This window comes from Triticum urartu, chromosome 5A (genome assembly GCF_056163025.1).
Source record: "Triticum urartu cultivar PI428250 chromosome 5A, HENAU_Tu73, whole genome shotgun sequence".
Taxonomy (NCBI): Eukaryota; Viridiplantae; Streptophyta; class Magnoliopsida; order Poales; family Poaceae; genus Triticum; species Triticum urartu.
Genome location: NC_141877.1, coordinates 540,219,637 through 540,235,084, shown reverse-complemented (window position 1 = coordinate 540,235,084; position 15,448 = coordinate 540,219,637). Strand labels below are relative to the sequence as shown.

The 15,448-nt window shown below is 41.9% G+C and overlaps 1 protein-coding gene across 1 annotated transcript; it reads right to left on the bottom strand.

Annotated features, from left to right (window-relative positions):
• Window positions 1-1,807: 1,807 nt before the first annotated feature.
• On the bottom strand, window positions 1,808-11,701 carry LOC147972642 (uncharacterized). Its single transcript, XM_087524420.1, has 3 exons — window positions 11,265-11,701; window positions 3,884-3,950; window positions 1,808-2,608 (listed from the first exon to the last, which is right to left on the bottom strand). The coding sequence occupies exons 1-3, from the start codon at window positions 11,699-11,701 to the stop codon at window positions 1,808-1,810; spliced, it is 1,305 nt and encodes a 434-aa protein (XP_087380546.1).
• Between the last annotated feature and the right edge of the window lie 3,747 nt (window positions 11,702-15,448).

The following is a 15,448-nucleotide window of genomic DNA, read 5'->3' as shown; positions in this document are numbered from 1 at the left end:
TTGATCAAGTTTATAAACAAAAATGTTAACATATACAATAACAAATCAATACCGTTAGATTCATTACCAAATGTATTCTCACATCATATGGATTTTTTATGGTAAATGTTTAGATTGTTTTCTATAAAGTTGATCAAACTTTACGAAGTTTGACTTCAATCAAATCTAATATGCATAGTTTACAATCAAAATGGAAGAAGTATTTTGATCGCCATGTCTAATCACGACCAACACCATTATTAGGATCGCTAGATGCAACCGATCATACGTCCTCCACCACCTCGGACTCGCAGAGCGCCGTGCCCAATTATTGGACATGCTGCAGGTGCAGACCACTACGGCCAAGAGCGGCGGCGCCATAGAAGAGATATCGTCGACGCCGACGCAAACCTCGGCCACGTTGTGCATGTGTAGCGTGGCATGCTCGTTGTGCTAGTATACATTCAATTTAGCCAAAAGTTAGAACATACTATTATACTATTTGTGAACGCGAGGGAGTACATTAGAGCCTCAGAGAAACCATTTTTAACTCGGACATTGGAGCAATACATTGCTAACTGAAAACCTATTTCGCAATTCTGACAAAGACACTTCTCCGAATGCCGTAAGTACCAGTTCAAACGAGACATCCTTCCAACCACACAAAACAAAAATCTTAATCATCCTACTTCCTAATTAACTGACCCAGAAAAGGTTATAATAAATATAGCCAGAACTGCTACCAGCTCAAAAGAGTAAATGCAGCTCAATAATGCTCTTTCCTTGATGCCACTTCATGCCACCCAACTACCCTGGTATCTTTTTTCTTCAGGTTGCATTTCTGTGTCAGGAAAAGGAGAATAAGGTTAGATAACTAAGTATGAAAATGATCAAATGGACAACACAGACAAATGTCTAGTACAATGATAGTAAGACACTTATGTACTCGTGCAGTCAAAATAGCATTTGTTCAACAAAGTTTTTTTAAGCTCCAGGGAATGGTTTAGAATCCTTCATATCTTAAACATATATATTTTCAGTAAACCTCTGATCACATACAAGGACAAATGCCATGCAATCACAAATTACCCACTAATAACTCATACTGTTATCTCCCGCAAAAAAAAAAACTCATACTGTTATCCACTAGTCTAATTTTTTTTCACTTCGATATAGATGACATGCATAACAAATATACACACGACTAAGCAATACCCACACATAAAACATGTATAGAATGTTCATCCGTTATACAGAAAAAGTCTTAAGAAAAATGTATTTTATACTTACTTAATCAGGCCCAATTTTTTGTTTTGCACTTATGCACACCTAACTGTTTAGGAAACAATGATGTGGCAGAATGAAAGATCCTTGTTAAAACAAAAAGCACCACTAGAATCTATACAAGGGGAAGACCGTAAGAATAAGTTCATGAAGTATGCCATCTGTCGCAACACAAGCTTTAACAAAAGCAATTACTCTATTGAGGTGGTCTGCCATAGTCAAATACTATCTCTGTACCAAAATATAAGATGTTTTTACAGTTCAATTTGAACTGCGAAAACGTCTTATATTTTGGTATGGAGGGAGTACATCAGGACATGCCTGGCAAAAGACAACAACCATTGACATTGTCAAATATAATTCTATAACTAGTGCCGAAAATATCGCTAGCTTCTAAAAAATGACATTAAGGATGACATCATATTGGCTAATACAATTGTAGGAAAGCAAAATGTAATTAAATTTGTACCCATGCATCTTAGGGGTCAGCTATGGTGTCACTCAATTAGTATTGTCAAAATGCCCAAGCGAATCAATCATATACCTAATGCAATAACACAAATGCATCAAACATTGTGACGAACGATGCACTGCAAAAGAATGTAGCCTCAACATATGATTTAAAGGCGAAAAGGGCAAACCTTTCGGAATCATATTTGAGCGTGGGAAACGTGGGAGGCCAGATCATCATAAAAGGATAGATGTCAACCAAACAACCATTTGTTATTTCATATACTTTACGTAGTGTCCTGCACTTGATATCCAAGTGAAGTACGCATCCGCCCATCTCCAAGAATAGAAAGTCGCCATAGTCCACCACTTGGTTCATGAGACGAACAGTATGCTCATCCTTCACCATGCAACCTGACATCTTCAAATTAGCACACATCTCACGCAAACAAATGGAATCGATGAGCAACCAACTATCGTCTCCCTTGTGGAGCCAAATGCGTAGTTGAAGCTCCCCGACATGGATAAGATAAATACCAGAAGCGTCATCATCCCGTGCCAACATAGTGGTGCCGACCTTGCTATGCACTACACCCTGCGGAGGCTGAGTTGTGGAGAAACTCAAGGTCATTAAATCCAAGACGATAATGTCACTCAGGCCTACCGGGACATAAATTTTATTGTTGGCAAGCACAATCTTAGGTTCGTGAGGCACGAGAGGGAGTTGGTCTAAAAGTTGATGCTTGCGGCAAAAACCATCTTGCAACATATATATGTGCAACCTAGATTCTGATTTATCTGGTGTAGTCTCCTCCACATACAAGTAGTAGTAGGATAGACCATCCCCATCTTCTTTGGAAAGAAATTGCAAGGAACGACAGAAACCGTTTTGGAGCTTTGGGTATATAAGATTGGTGGGTTGAAGGTCAAGCTGAAGGAAATATACCCTAGAGGCAATAATAAAGTTATTATTTATTTCCTTATATCATGATAAATATTATTATTCATGCTAGAATTGTATTAACCGGAAACATAATACATGTGTGAATACATAGACAAACAGAGTGTCACTAGTATGCCTCTACTTGACTAGCTCGTTGATCAAAGATGGTTATGTTTCTTAACCATAGACATGAGTTGTCATTTGATTAAAGGGATCACATCATTAGGAGAATGATGTGATTGACTTGACCCATTCTGTTAGCTTAGCACTTGATCGTTTAGTTTGTTGCTATTGCTTTCTTCATGACTTATACATGTTCCTATGACTATGAAATTATGCAACCCCTGTTTACCGGAGGAACACTTTGTGTGCCACCAAACGTCACAACGTAACTGGGTGATTATAAAGGTGCTTTACAGGTGTCTCCGAAGGTACTTGTTGGGTTGGCGTATTTCGAGATTAGGATTTGTCACTCCGATTGTCGGAGAGGTATCTCTGGGCCCACTCGGTAATGCACATCACTATAAGCCTTGCAAGCATTGCAACTAATGAGTTAGTTGCGGGATGATGTGTTACGGAACGAGTAAAGAGACTTGCCGGTAACGAGATTGAACTAGGTATTGAGATACCGACGATCGAATCTCGGACAAGTAACATACCGATGACAAAGGGAACAACTCGTATGTAGTTATGCGGTCTGACCGATAAAGATCTTCGTAGAATATGTGGGAGCCAATATGAGCATCCAGGTTCCGCTATTGGTTATTGACCAGAGACGTGTCTCGGTCATGTCTACATAGTTCTCGAACCCGTAGGGTCCGCACGCTTAAAGTTCGATGACGATTATATTATGAGTTTATGTGTTTTGATGTATCGAAGGAGTTCGGAGTCCCGAATGAGATCAGGGACATGACGAGGAGTCACGAAATGGTCGAGACGTAAAGATTGATATATTGGACGACTATATTGGTACATCGGAAATGTTCCGAGTGATTCGGGTATTTTCGGAAGTATCGAGGAGTTACTGGAATTCGTATTGGGCCTTAATGGGCCATACGGGAAAGGAGAGAAAGGCCTCAAAGGGTGGCCGCACCCCTCCCCATGGGCTGGTCCGAATTGGACTAGGGCGCCCCCTTTCTTCCTTCTCCTTTTCCCTTCCCTTCCCTTCCCTCCTACTCCTAGTACTTGGCAGGGCTCCTAGTTCTACTAGGAAAGGGGGAATCCTACTCCCGGTGGGAGTAGGACTCCCCTAGGGCGCGCCATAGAGAGGGCCGTCCCTCCCCCTCCTCCACTCCTTTATATACAGGGGCAGGGGGGCACCCCAAAGACACACAATTGATCTTTTGATCTCTTAGCCGTGTGCGGTGCCCCTTCCACCATAATCCACCTCGATCATATCGTAGCGGTACTTAGGCGAAGCCCTGCGTCGGTAGAACATCATCATCGTCACCACGCCGTCGTGCTGACGAAACTCTCCCTCAACACTCGGCTGGATCGGAGTTCGAGGGACGTCATCGAGTTGAACATGTGCAGAACTCGGAGGTGCCGTGCGTTCGGTACTTGATCGGTCAGATCGGGAAGACGTACGACTACATCAACCGCGTTGTGCTAACGCTTCCGCTTTCGGTCTATGAGGGTACGTGGACACACTCTCCCCTCTCGTTGCTATGCATCACCATGATCTTGAGTGTGCGTAAGATTTTTTTTGAAATTACTACATTCCCCAACAGTGGCATCCGAGCCAGGTTTTATGCGTAGATGTCATATGCACGAGTAGAACACAAGTGAGTTGTGGGCGATATAAGTCATACTGCTTACCAGCATGTCATACTTTGGTTCGGCGGTATTGTTGGATGAAGCGGCCCGGACCGACATTACGAGTACGCTTACGCGAGACTGGTTTTACCGCCGTGCTATGCACATAGGTAACTAGCGGGTGTCAATTTCTCCAACTTTAGTTGAACCGAGTGTGGCTACGCCCCGTCCTTGAGAAGGTTAAAACAACACTAACTTGACAAACTATCATTGTAGTTTTGATGCGTAGGTAAGATCTGTTCTTGCTCAGCCCGTAGCAGCCACTTAAAACTTGCAACAACAAAGTAGAGGACGTCTAACTTATTTTTGCAGGGCATGTTGTGATGTGATATGGTGAAGACATGATGAGATATAAGTTGTTGTATAAGATGATCATGTTTTGTTGAAGTTATCGGCAACTGGCAGAAGCCTTATGGTTGTTTCTTTATTGCATAAGATGCAAGAGCCAAATAATTGCTTTACTTTATCGCTATGCGATAGCAATAGTTGCAAGAGCAATAGTTGGCGAGACGACCATGTGACGACACATTGATATAGATCAAGATGATGGAGATCATGGTGTCATGCCGGTGACGATGGAAATCATGACGATGCTTTGGAGATGGAGATCAAAGGCACAAGATGATGATGGCCATATCATGTCACATATTTTGATTGCATGTGATGTTTATCTTTTATGCATCTTATCTTGCTTTGATTGACGGTAGCATTATAAGATGATCTCTCACTAAATTTAGAGATAAAAGTGTTCTCCCTTAGTATGCACCGTTGCCAAAGTTCGTCGTGCCCAGACACCACGTGATGATCGGGTGTGATAAGCTCTACGTCCATCTACAGCGGGTTCAAGCTAGTTTTGCACACGCGGAATACTCAGGTTAAACTTGAAGAGCCTAGCATATGCAGATATGGCCTCGGAACACTGAGACCGAAAGGTCGAGCGTGAATTATATAGTAGATATGATCAACATAATGATGTTCACCATTGAAAACTACTCCATTTCACATGATGATCGGTTATGGTTTAGTTGATTTGGATCACGTGATCACTTAGATGATTAGAGGGATGTCTATCTAAGTGAGAGTTCTTAAGTAATATGATTAATTAAACTTTAATTTATCATGAACTTAGTCCTGGTAGTATTAGCATATCTATGTTGTAGATCAATAGCTCGCGATGTTGCTCCCAGTTTATTGTGTTCCTAGAGAAAAATTATGTTGAAAAATGTTAGTAGCAGTTTTGCGGATTGGATCCGTGATCTAAGGATTATCCTCATTGCTGCATAGAAGAATTATGTTTTTGATGCACTGCTAGGTGACAGACCTATTGCAGGAGTAGATGCAGACGTTATGAACGTTTGGCTAGCTCAATACGATGACTACTTGATAGTTTAGTGCACCATGCTTAAACGGCTTAGAATCGGGACTTCAAAGACGTTTTGAACGTCATAGACCATATGAGATGTTCTAGGAGTTGAAGTTAATATTTCAAGTAAATACCCGAGTTGAGAGATATGAAGTCTCCAACAAGTTCTATAGCTAAAAGATGGAGGAGAATAGCTCAAGCAGTGAGCATGTGCTCAGATTGTCTGGGTACTACAATCGCTTGAATCAAGTGGGAGTTAATCTTCCAAATAAAATAGTGATTGACAGAATTCTCTAGTCACCATCACCAAGTTAGTAGAACTTCGTGATGAACTATAATATGCAAGGGATAACGGAAACGATTCCCAAGCTCTTCGTGATGCTGAAATCGACGAAGGTAGAAATCAAGAAAAGCATCGAGTGTTGATGGTAAACAAAACCACTAGTTTAAAGTAAAGGGACAAAGGGAATAAAGGGGAATTCAAGAAGAACGGCAAGCAAGTTGCTGCTCAAGTGAAAAACCCAAGTCTGGACCTAAGCCTGAAACTGAGTGCTTCTACTGCAAACGGACTGGTCACTGAAAGCGGAACTACCCCAAGTAATTGGCGGATAAGAAGGATGGCAAAGTGAACATAGGTATATTTGATATACATGTTATTGATGTGTACTTTACTAATGTTTATAGCAACCCCTCAGTATTTGATACTAGTTTAGTTGCTAAGAATAGTAACTCGAAACGGGAGTTGCAGAATGAACAGAGACTAGTTAAGGGTGAAGTGACGATGTGTATTGGAAATGGTTCCAAGATTGATATGATCATCATCGCACACTCCCTATACTTTCGGGATTAGTGTTAAATCTAAAATAAATGTTATTTAGTATTTGCGTTGGGCATGAATATGATTGGATCATCTTTATTTCAATACGGTTATTCATGTAAGTTAGAGAATAATTGTTGTTCTGTTTACATGAATAAAACCTTCTATGGTCATACACCCAATGAAAATGGTTTGTTGGATCTCAATCGTGGTGATACACATTTTCATAATATTGAAGCCAAAAGATGCAAAGTTGATAATGATAGTGCAAATTATTTGTGGCATTGCCGTTTAAGTCATATCAGTGTAAAGCGCATGAAGAAACTCCATACTGATGGACTTTTGAAACCACTTGATTATGAATCACTTGGTACTTGCGAACCGTGCCTCATGGGCAAGATGACTAAAACGCCGTTCTCCGGAACTATGGAGAGAGCAAAAGATTTGTTGGAAATCATACATACTGATGTATGTGGTCCAATGAATATTGAGGCTCGCGGTAGGTATCATTATTTTTCTGACCTTCACAGATGATTTGAGCAGATATGAGTATATCTACTTGATGAAACACAAGTCTGAAACATTTGAAAAGTTCAAAGAATTTCAGAGTGAAGTGGAGAATCATCGTAACAAAAACAAAAGTTTCTAAGATATGATCGCAGAAGTAAAATACTTGAGTTACGAGTTTGGCCTTCAGTTAAAAACAAATGTGAAATAGTTTCACTACTCACGTCACCTGGAACACCACAGTGTAATGGTGTGTCTGAACATGTAACCGTACTTTATTAGATATGGTGCGATCTATGACGTCTCTTACTGATTTACCGCTATCATTTTGGGGTTATGCATTAGAGACAACTACATTCACATTAAATAGGGCATCATCTAAATCCGTTGAGACGACACCGTATGAACTATGGTTTGGCAAGAAACCTAAACTGTTGTTTCTTAAAGTTTGAGGTTGCAATTCTTATGTGAAAAAGTTTCAACCTGATAAGCTCAAACCCAAATCGGAGAAGTGCGTCTTCATAGGATATGATACCCAAAAGAAAATGTTGGGTACACCTTCTATCACAGATCCGAAGGCAAGATATTCATTGCTGAGAATGGATCCTTTCTAGAGAAGGAGTTTCTCTCGAAAGAAGTGAGTGGGAGGAAAGTAGAACTTGATGAGGTAACTGTACCCGCTCCCTTATTGGAAATTAGTCCATCACAGAAATCTGTTTCTGTGACTACTACACCAATTAGTGAGGAAGCTAATGATGATGATCATGTAACTTCAGATCAAGTTACTACCGAACCTCGTAGGTAAACTAGAGTGAGATCCGCACCAGAGTGGTACGGTAATCCTATTCTGGAGGTTATGTTACTTGACCATGACGAGCCTACGAACTATGAGGAAGCGATGATAAGCCCAGATTCCGCGAAATGGCTTGAGGCCATGAAATCTGAGATGAGATCCATGTATGAGAACAAAGTATGGACTTTGATTGACTTGCCCAATGATCGGCGAGCCATTGAGATTAAATGGATCTTCAAGAGGAAGACGGACGCTGATAGTAGTGTTACTATCTACAAAGCTAGAATTGTCGTAAAAAGGTTTTCGACAAGTTCAAGGTGTTGACTACAATTAGAGTTTCTCACTCGTATCTATGCTTAAGTCTGTCCGAATCATGTTAGCAATTGCCGCATTTCATGAAATCTGGCAAATGGATAAACAAAACTGCATTCCTTAATGGATTTATTAAAAAAGAGTTGTATATGATGCAACCAGAAGTTTTTGTTAATCCTAAAAGTGCTAACAAAATATGCAACCTCCAGCGATCCATCTATGGACTGGTGCAAGCATCTCGGAGTTGGAATATACGCTTTGATAAGTTGATCAAAGCATATAAGTTTTATACAGACTTGCGGTGAAGCATGTATTGACAAGAAAGTGAGTGGGAGCACTACAACATTTCTGATAAGTATATGTGAATGCCATATTGTTGATCGAAGATAATGTAGAATTATTCTGCAAAGCATAAAGGAATGTTTGAAAGAAGTTTTTCAAAGAAAGACCTCGGTGAAGCTGCTTACATATTGAGCATCAAGATCTATAGAGATAGATCAAGACGCTTGATAAGTTTTTTCAATGAGTACATACCTTGACAAGATTTTGAAGTAGTTCAAAATGGAACAGTCAAAGAAGGAGTTCTTGCCTGTGTTACAAGGCGTGAAGTTGAGTAAGACTCAAAACCCGACCACGGCAGAAGATAGAGAGAGAATGAAAGTCATTCCCTATGCCTCAGCCATAGGTTCTATAAAGTATGCCATGCTGTGTACCAGACCTATTGTATACCCTGCCCTGAGTTTGGCAAGGGAGTACAATAGTGATCTAGGAGTAGATCACTGGACATTGGTCAAAATTATCCTTAGTGGAATAAGGATATGTTTCTCGATTATGGAGGTGATAAAAGGTTCGTCGTAAAGGGTTACGTCGATGCAAGTTTTGACACTGATCCAGATGACTCAAAGTATCAATCTGGATACATATTGAAAGTGGGAGCAATTAGCTAGAGTAGCTCAGTGCAGAGCATTGTTGACATAGAAATTTGCAAAATACTTACAGATCTGAATGTGGCAGACCCGTTGACTAAACTTCTCTCACAAGCAAAACATGATCACACCTTAGTACTCTTTGGGTCTTAATCACATAGCGATGTGAACTAGATTATTGACTCTAGTAAACCCTTTGGGTGTTGGTCACATGTCGATGTGAACTATGATGTTAATCACATGGTGATGTGAACTATTGGTATTAAATCACATGGCGATGTGAACGAGATTATTGACTCTAGTGCAAGTGGGAGACTGAAGGAAATATGCCCTAGAGGCAATAATAAAGTTATTATTTATTTCCTTATATCATGATAAATGTTTATTATTCATGCTAGAATTGTATTAACCGGAAACATAATACATGTGTGAATACATAGACAAACAGAGTGTCACTAGTATGCCTCTACTTGACTAGCTCGTTGATCAAAGATGATTATGTTTCCTAACCATAGACATGAGTTTTCATTTGATGAAAGGGATCACATCATTAGGAGAATGATGTGATTGACTTGACCCATTCCGTTAGCTTAGCACTTGATCGTTTAGTTTGTTGCTATTGCTTTCTTCATGACTTATACATGTTCCTATGACTATGAGATTATGCAACTCTCGTTTACCGGAGGAACACTTTGTGTGCCACTAAACGTCACAAAGTAACTGGGTGATTATAAAGGTGCTCTACAGGTGTCTCCGAAGGTACTTGTTGGGTTGGCGTATTTCGAGATTAGGATTTGTCACTCCGATTGTCGGAGAGGTATCTCTGGGCCCACTCGGTAATGCACATCACTATAAGCCTTGAAAGCATTGCAACTAATGAGTTAGTTGCGGGATGATGTGTTACGGAACGAGTAAAGAGACTTGCCGGTAACGATATTGAACTAGGTATTGAGATACCGACGATCGAATCTCGGACAAGTAACATACCGATGACAAAGGGAACAACTCGTATGTAGTTATGCGGTCTGACCGATAAAGATCTTCGTAGAATATGTGGGAGCCAATATGAGCATCCAGGTTCCGCTATTGGTTATTGACCAGAGACGTGTCTCGGTCATGTCTACATAGTTCTCGAACCCGTAGGGTCCGCACGCTTAAAGTTCGATGACGATTATATTATGAGTTTATGTGTTTTGATGTATCGAAGGAGTTCGGAGTCCCGAATGAGATCAGGGACATGACGAGGAGTCACGAAATGGTCGAGACGTAAAGATTGATATATTGGACGACTATATTGGTACATCGGAAATGTTCCGAGTGATTCGGGTATTTTCGGAAGTATCGAGGAGTTACTGGAATTCGTATTGGGCCTTAATGGGCCATACGGGAAAGGAGAGAAAGGCCTCAAAGGGTGGCCGCACCCCTCCCCATGGGCTGGTCCGAATTGGACTAGGGCGCCCCCTTTCTTCCTTCTCCTTTTCCCTTCCCTTCCCTTCCCTCCTACTCCTAGTACTTGGCAGGGCTCCTAGTTCTACTAGGAAAGGGGGAATCCTACTCCCGGTGGGAGTAGGACTCCCCTAGGGCGCGCCATAGAGAGGACCGGCCCTCCCCCTCCTCCACTCCTTTATATACAGGGGCAGGGGGGCACCCCAAAGACACATAATTGATCTCTTGATCTCTTAGCCGTGTGCGGTGCCCTCCTCCACCATAATCCACCTCGATCATATTGTAGCGGTGCTTAGGCGAAGCCCTGCGTCGGTAGAACATCATCATCGTCACCACGCCGTCATACTGACGAAACTCTCCCTCAACACTTGGCTGGATCGGAGTTCGAGGGACATCATCGAGTTGAATGTGTGCAGAACTCGGAGGTGCCGTGCGTTCGGTACTTGATCGGTCGGATCGTGAAGACGTACGACTACATCAACCACGTTGTGCTAACGCTTCCGCTTTCGGTCTATGAGGGTACGTGGACACACTCTCCCTTCTCGTTGCTATGCATTACCATGATCTTGAGTGTGCGTAGGAATTTTTTTGAAATTACTACGTTCCCCAACACAAGCCTCTCTTGGGGCAAAGGTCTATGCACTCTACCTCTGCTCCAGCTCCCAGTCTGATGGTTGAACAAGTGGACAAAGACATTGCCGTTTTGACAGTCTAGTATTTCGGGCGATAGGCTTAAGTAGGCATCCAGGCCAAAGCTTGCGTGGCGGATGACGGAAGCAAACTCCGGGGGTTGAGGCAACATTGGGAGGAAGGATGCTGGAATGGTCCGAAGGTAATGGGGTCTGTACTTTATGTAGAAGCCCAGGAGACGAGGTAGGTTGAGCTTACGAAAACGGCGGAGGAAGGCGTGGTCGGAGACGTGCCCTAACCAGCGCTTGCAGGCGAGGGCAGCGTGGACAAGGGTGGTGGGGAAGCCGACGCGGAGGAGGATCTCGATGAGAAGGTCATCATTGTCAAGCACCTTGGATACGGCCGCCACCGCCGGCGGCTGCCTCTCGCCTTCCATGTGCTGCTGCGTTGGTTTCTCTCCGTGGGTTTGGAGAGGAGGATGAACAGAAGCCGCGATTTGTACGTGTGGGTTTCGGTGGGTTTAGAGTCGATTCTTTTTTTTGGAAGGGAGATGTGACCTGTGCATGGGCCTAGCCTGACAATTACAGCCCATCCATGTCTGGCCATAGATCTGGGCGCCGGTGTGGGCTGGTATTGGGTAGTGACTTTCGTCTTTCGATACATGATGAGTCGAGTGGGAGCAGTGTTGTTGGATGTGTGCCCATGTCTTGTTTGTGCAGCAGGATGGCTTTCTCCGAATTTTGTCACATTGCCGTTTTTACTCTGTTACTGCAGCATGGTTTTGTTCTCTCACTCTTGTTACACTGCCATTTTGGAAAATGTTAGGCTGTTGCTCTGAGTAGGAGGCTTCTGATGGAGCTCTGTCGGGCCGGCGTTTTGCTGCTGGTAGATGTATGTTCCTGGGCATAATGCTTTGCATTTTTTGTTATGTTCTGCTGTCCATGTCAAACAGATTAGCATTGTTCAATCTACTAGTACTAGTACATAGTACTATCTCGGTCAACCAATATGTCTGAAGTGTTCACGGCCAGAGTCCCAAATGCCAGCTTAAATTTGTGTGCTCGCAGGGAACGACAACTTTGCATTATGCACTCTCAGTTTCCAGCTTCAGCATCAACACAAGCAACTTCCTTCAGTCTGACTACTACTAGATGCATATTTCAGATTATCAATTTTACACTACAGATTTCATCCACACGTTGTTCTCTTGCCCCTGGCTATGAAATCTGTAATCTAGATGATTCTGATTGAAGGGGACGATGCAGCCTAGTATTATCAATCCATTTACCAGAGTTTACTGCGGCTTGTTCATCTATTCTTTTTCCCAGCAGGCAGCAGCCCCTCCTTACTACGAACTAGCACGAGTAAATTTTCAGTTACTCCCGCCGCATCAAAATATACGACATTGATAATGTCAAGAAACGTCTTATATTTTGATATGGAGGAAGTATCTACCATGGTCGTCCATGTAGAGTGGACAGGCCATGGCCTCAAATAAACTTTCGTTTTACTCTTATATTAGAGCAATAAATCGCTAACTGAAACCGATTTTGCAATTGAGAAGAAGAAGACACTTCTCCAAATGCCAAGCAGTGGAACCACAAGACTTTGACACAAGAAGATCAGATGACATGTAATTAAAATCCTGTTCGCGTAGAGCACCGTCTCTACTTACAATTACAAATCATCCAAATTTCCTAATGGTGGGGTAGGCAAGTTTGCTTCCTCGTGGGCCCTTCCTGGGTGTGAGCCCTCCGTGAAATCTCTCAACCATAATCCTTGTGTCTTGTGATATTGGATCCTTAAGATTGAAGCCTCCATAATAAACATGGACATATGTTAGCATCATCTATCGGAACCACGGGTTAGAATCTTCCATGTTACATTCTTGCACTTGCATGTTCTTTACATTCCGCTGCCTACTCTAGATATGCATGGGTAGGGTGTGCTTGTTCTATTCTAGCTTGTCTGTTAAACACCTTAAAATTGCTCATTGGCTCTTGCTAGGTCCATTCACCCCCCCCCCCCCCATCCTCTAGACACTCCTTTCGATCCTACAATATTGCATAGCAAACTTTCTAAACATGAAAAATTCAAATAGATGGTAGACTTAGAAAATGATGCATATGGCACAAGTATGGTCTTACTTGAGCCATCGTGATAGTGCATTTTTGTCAAAAAAATTTGCAGTGCAACCAGAATTGAGTCATGCTACTGATGTGACATTTAGGGAATGCACAAAACACTCTTACAAAAAGTGATTTGTGCAGTATAGTAAAATGTCACAAGAGCTATGATGTGTGTGTGGGTATCCACCCCCCCCCCCCCCAAAAAAAACATATTTGTTTGCTATAGTTATTAAACATGAAAAGGCATTGGAAAATAAATAGACATATGCACCGAAAAATTAATATGCAAATATAATCCAAAATTAATACCCATCAACTTTGCAAAATTAATATCATAGACACTAGAGAATTAGTATTGATAATCCTCAAGTGTAGGGCCTGGCTGTAGCACTTTCCAACATGCAGGTGGAAGTATCGAGTGGCAATATCTCAAAGGAGCTAAAGATAAGAATCCTATCCTCTCAGGTTCTATCAACCACTATTGGAAATATGCCCTATAGACAATAATATTCTATTATTATATTCCTGTGTTCATAATTAAGAGTTTATATTCTATACTATAACTGCTATGATCCTAGAATGTGCGATTCAGTGGAAAACTCGCATTTGTGGAATGATAAATGGTAAAATAAGATTGCTAGTCTCACCTCTAAGACTAACTCAAGTGGTATTTGTGATCACGTTTTTCGGATCTTGAGATATCATTAAGTGTAAAGATAGTCTCGAAACAACATTGAGGGTATGACGTTGGAAGAACAATCATATTGAATCGACCCAAACTTATTTGTTATACTTTGAGATAATATCGTCAGAAGTTAATTGTTATAACATGGAGTGTTAACATGTGATCTAGTTCCTTAGACCATGAGATTATTGTAATCACTTCTTACCGTACGATGAACTTTGTTGAGGACGATGAGGGGGATGTTGGGGCATCCCCAAACTTGGGAGCTTGAGACTTCTTTAGATGACTTCTTGGGGGTGCTCAAGCTTTAACGATTGCATTGAAGGAAATATGCCCTAGAGTCAATAATAAAGTTATTATTTATTTCCTTATATAATGATAAATGTTTATTATTCATGCTAGAATTGTATTAACCGGAAACATAATACATGTGTGAATACATAGACAAACAGAGTGTCACTAGTATGCCTCTACTTGACTAGCTCGTTGATCAAAGATGGTTATGTTTCCTAACCATAGACATGAGTTGTCATTTGATTAACGGGATCACATCATTAGGAGAATGATGTGATTGACTTGACCCATTCCGTTAGCATAGCACTTGATCGTTTAGTTTGTTGCTATTGCTTTCTTCATGACTTATACATGTTCCTATGACTATGAGATTATGCAACTCCCGTTTACCGGAGGAACACTTTGTGTGCCACCAAACGTCACAACGTAACTGGGTGATTATAAAGGTGCTCTACAGGTGTCTCCGAAGGTACTTGTTGGGTTGGCGTATTTCGAGATTAGGATTTGTCACTCCGATTGTCGGAGAGGTATCTCTGGGCCCTCTCGGTAATGCACATCACTTAAGCCTTGCAAGCATTGCAACTAATGAGTTAGTTGCAGGATGATGTATTACGGAACGAGTAAAGAGACGGGGATGTCAATCTTAATATTCGGCAATGCCTTCTGAGGCTTCTGCTCTGCAACTTTGGGATGCTTTGACGCTTTTTCAGTTGGGGTTGGTGAAGATGTCCGAGGACGCTTCGAAGACTGACCAGTCTGAGCAATCGCCTTTTCACGGGCGCTCGGTCGTTCTTGGTCAAGCTTGGATCGCCTCTCCCTGCGAGGAGGCGACTCAACTTCTTCTTCGTCACTTGGGTCGTCGCTTTCTCCGTCCCCTTCTCCGTCAGAATGCCATTCGCCACTGTCGCCGCCGCTCGCCTCTCCTTCCGGGTCTTGCTCTTGCTCTCCGTTGGGCATTGAGTACATTTCGATAAGGGCCTGAAAGAAAGCAGAAAGAATAAAGTCAGTCGACGCAGAATAGACAGCTGCGCGAGTGAATTCAGATTATAATCAAAAGCTCAGAATCAGACCTTTT

Coding starts and splice junctions, on each gene's coding strand:
- LOC147972642 (XM_087524420.1), bottom strand. CDS start 11,701: ATGGAAGGCGAGAGGCAGCCGCCGGCGGTGGCGGCCGTATCCAAGGTG. Junction 3,951..11,264: donor GGTAGAGTGCATAGACCTTT/GCCCCAAGAGAG, acceptor CTGTATATAAAG/GAGTGGAGGAGGGGGAGGGA. Junction 2,609..3,883: donor GAGTCCTACTCCCACCGGGA/GTAGGATTCCCC, acceptor ATATACCCAAAG/CTCCAAAACGGTTTCTGTCG.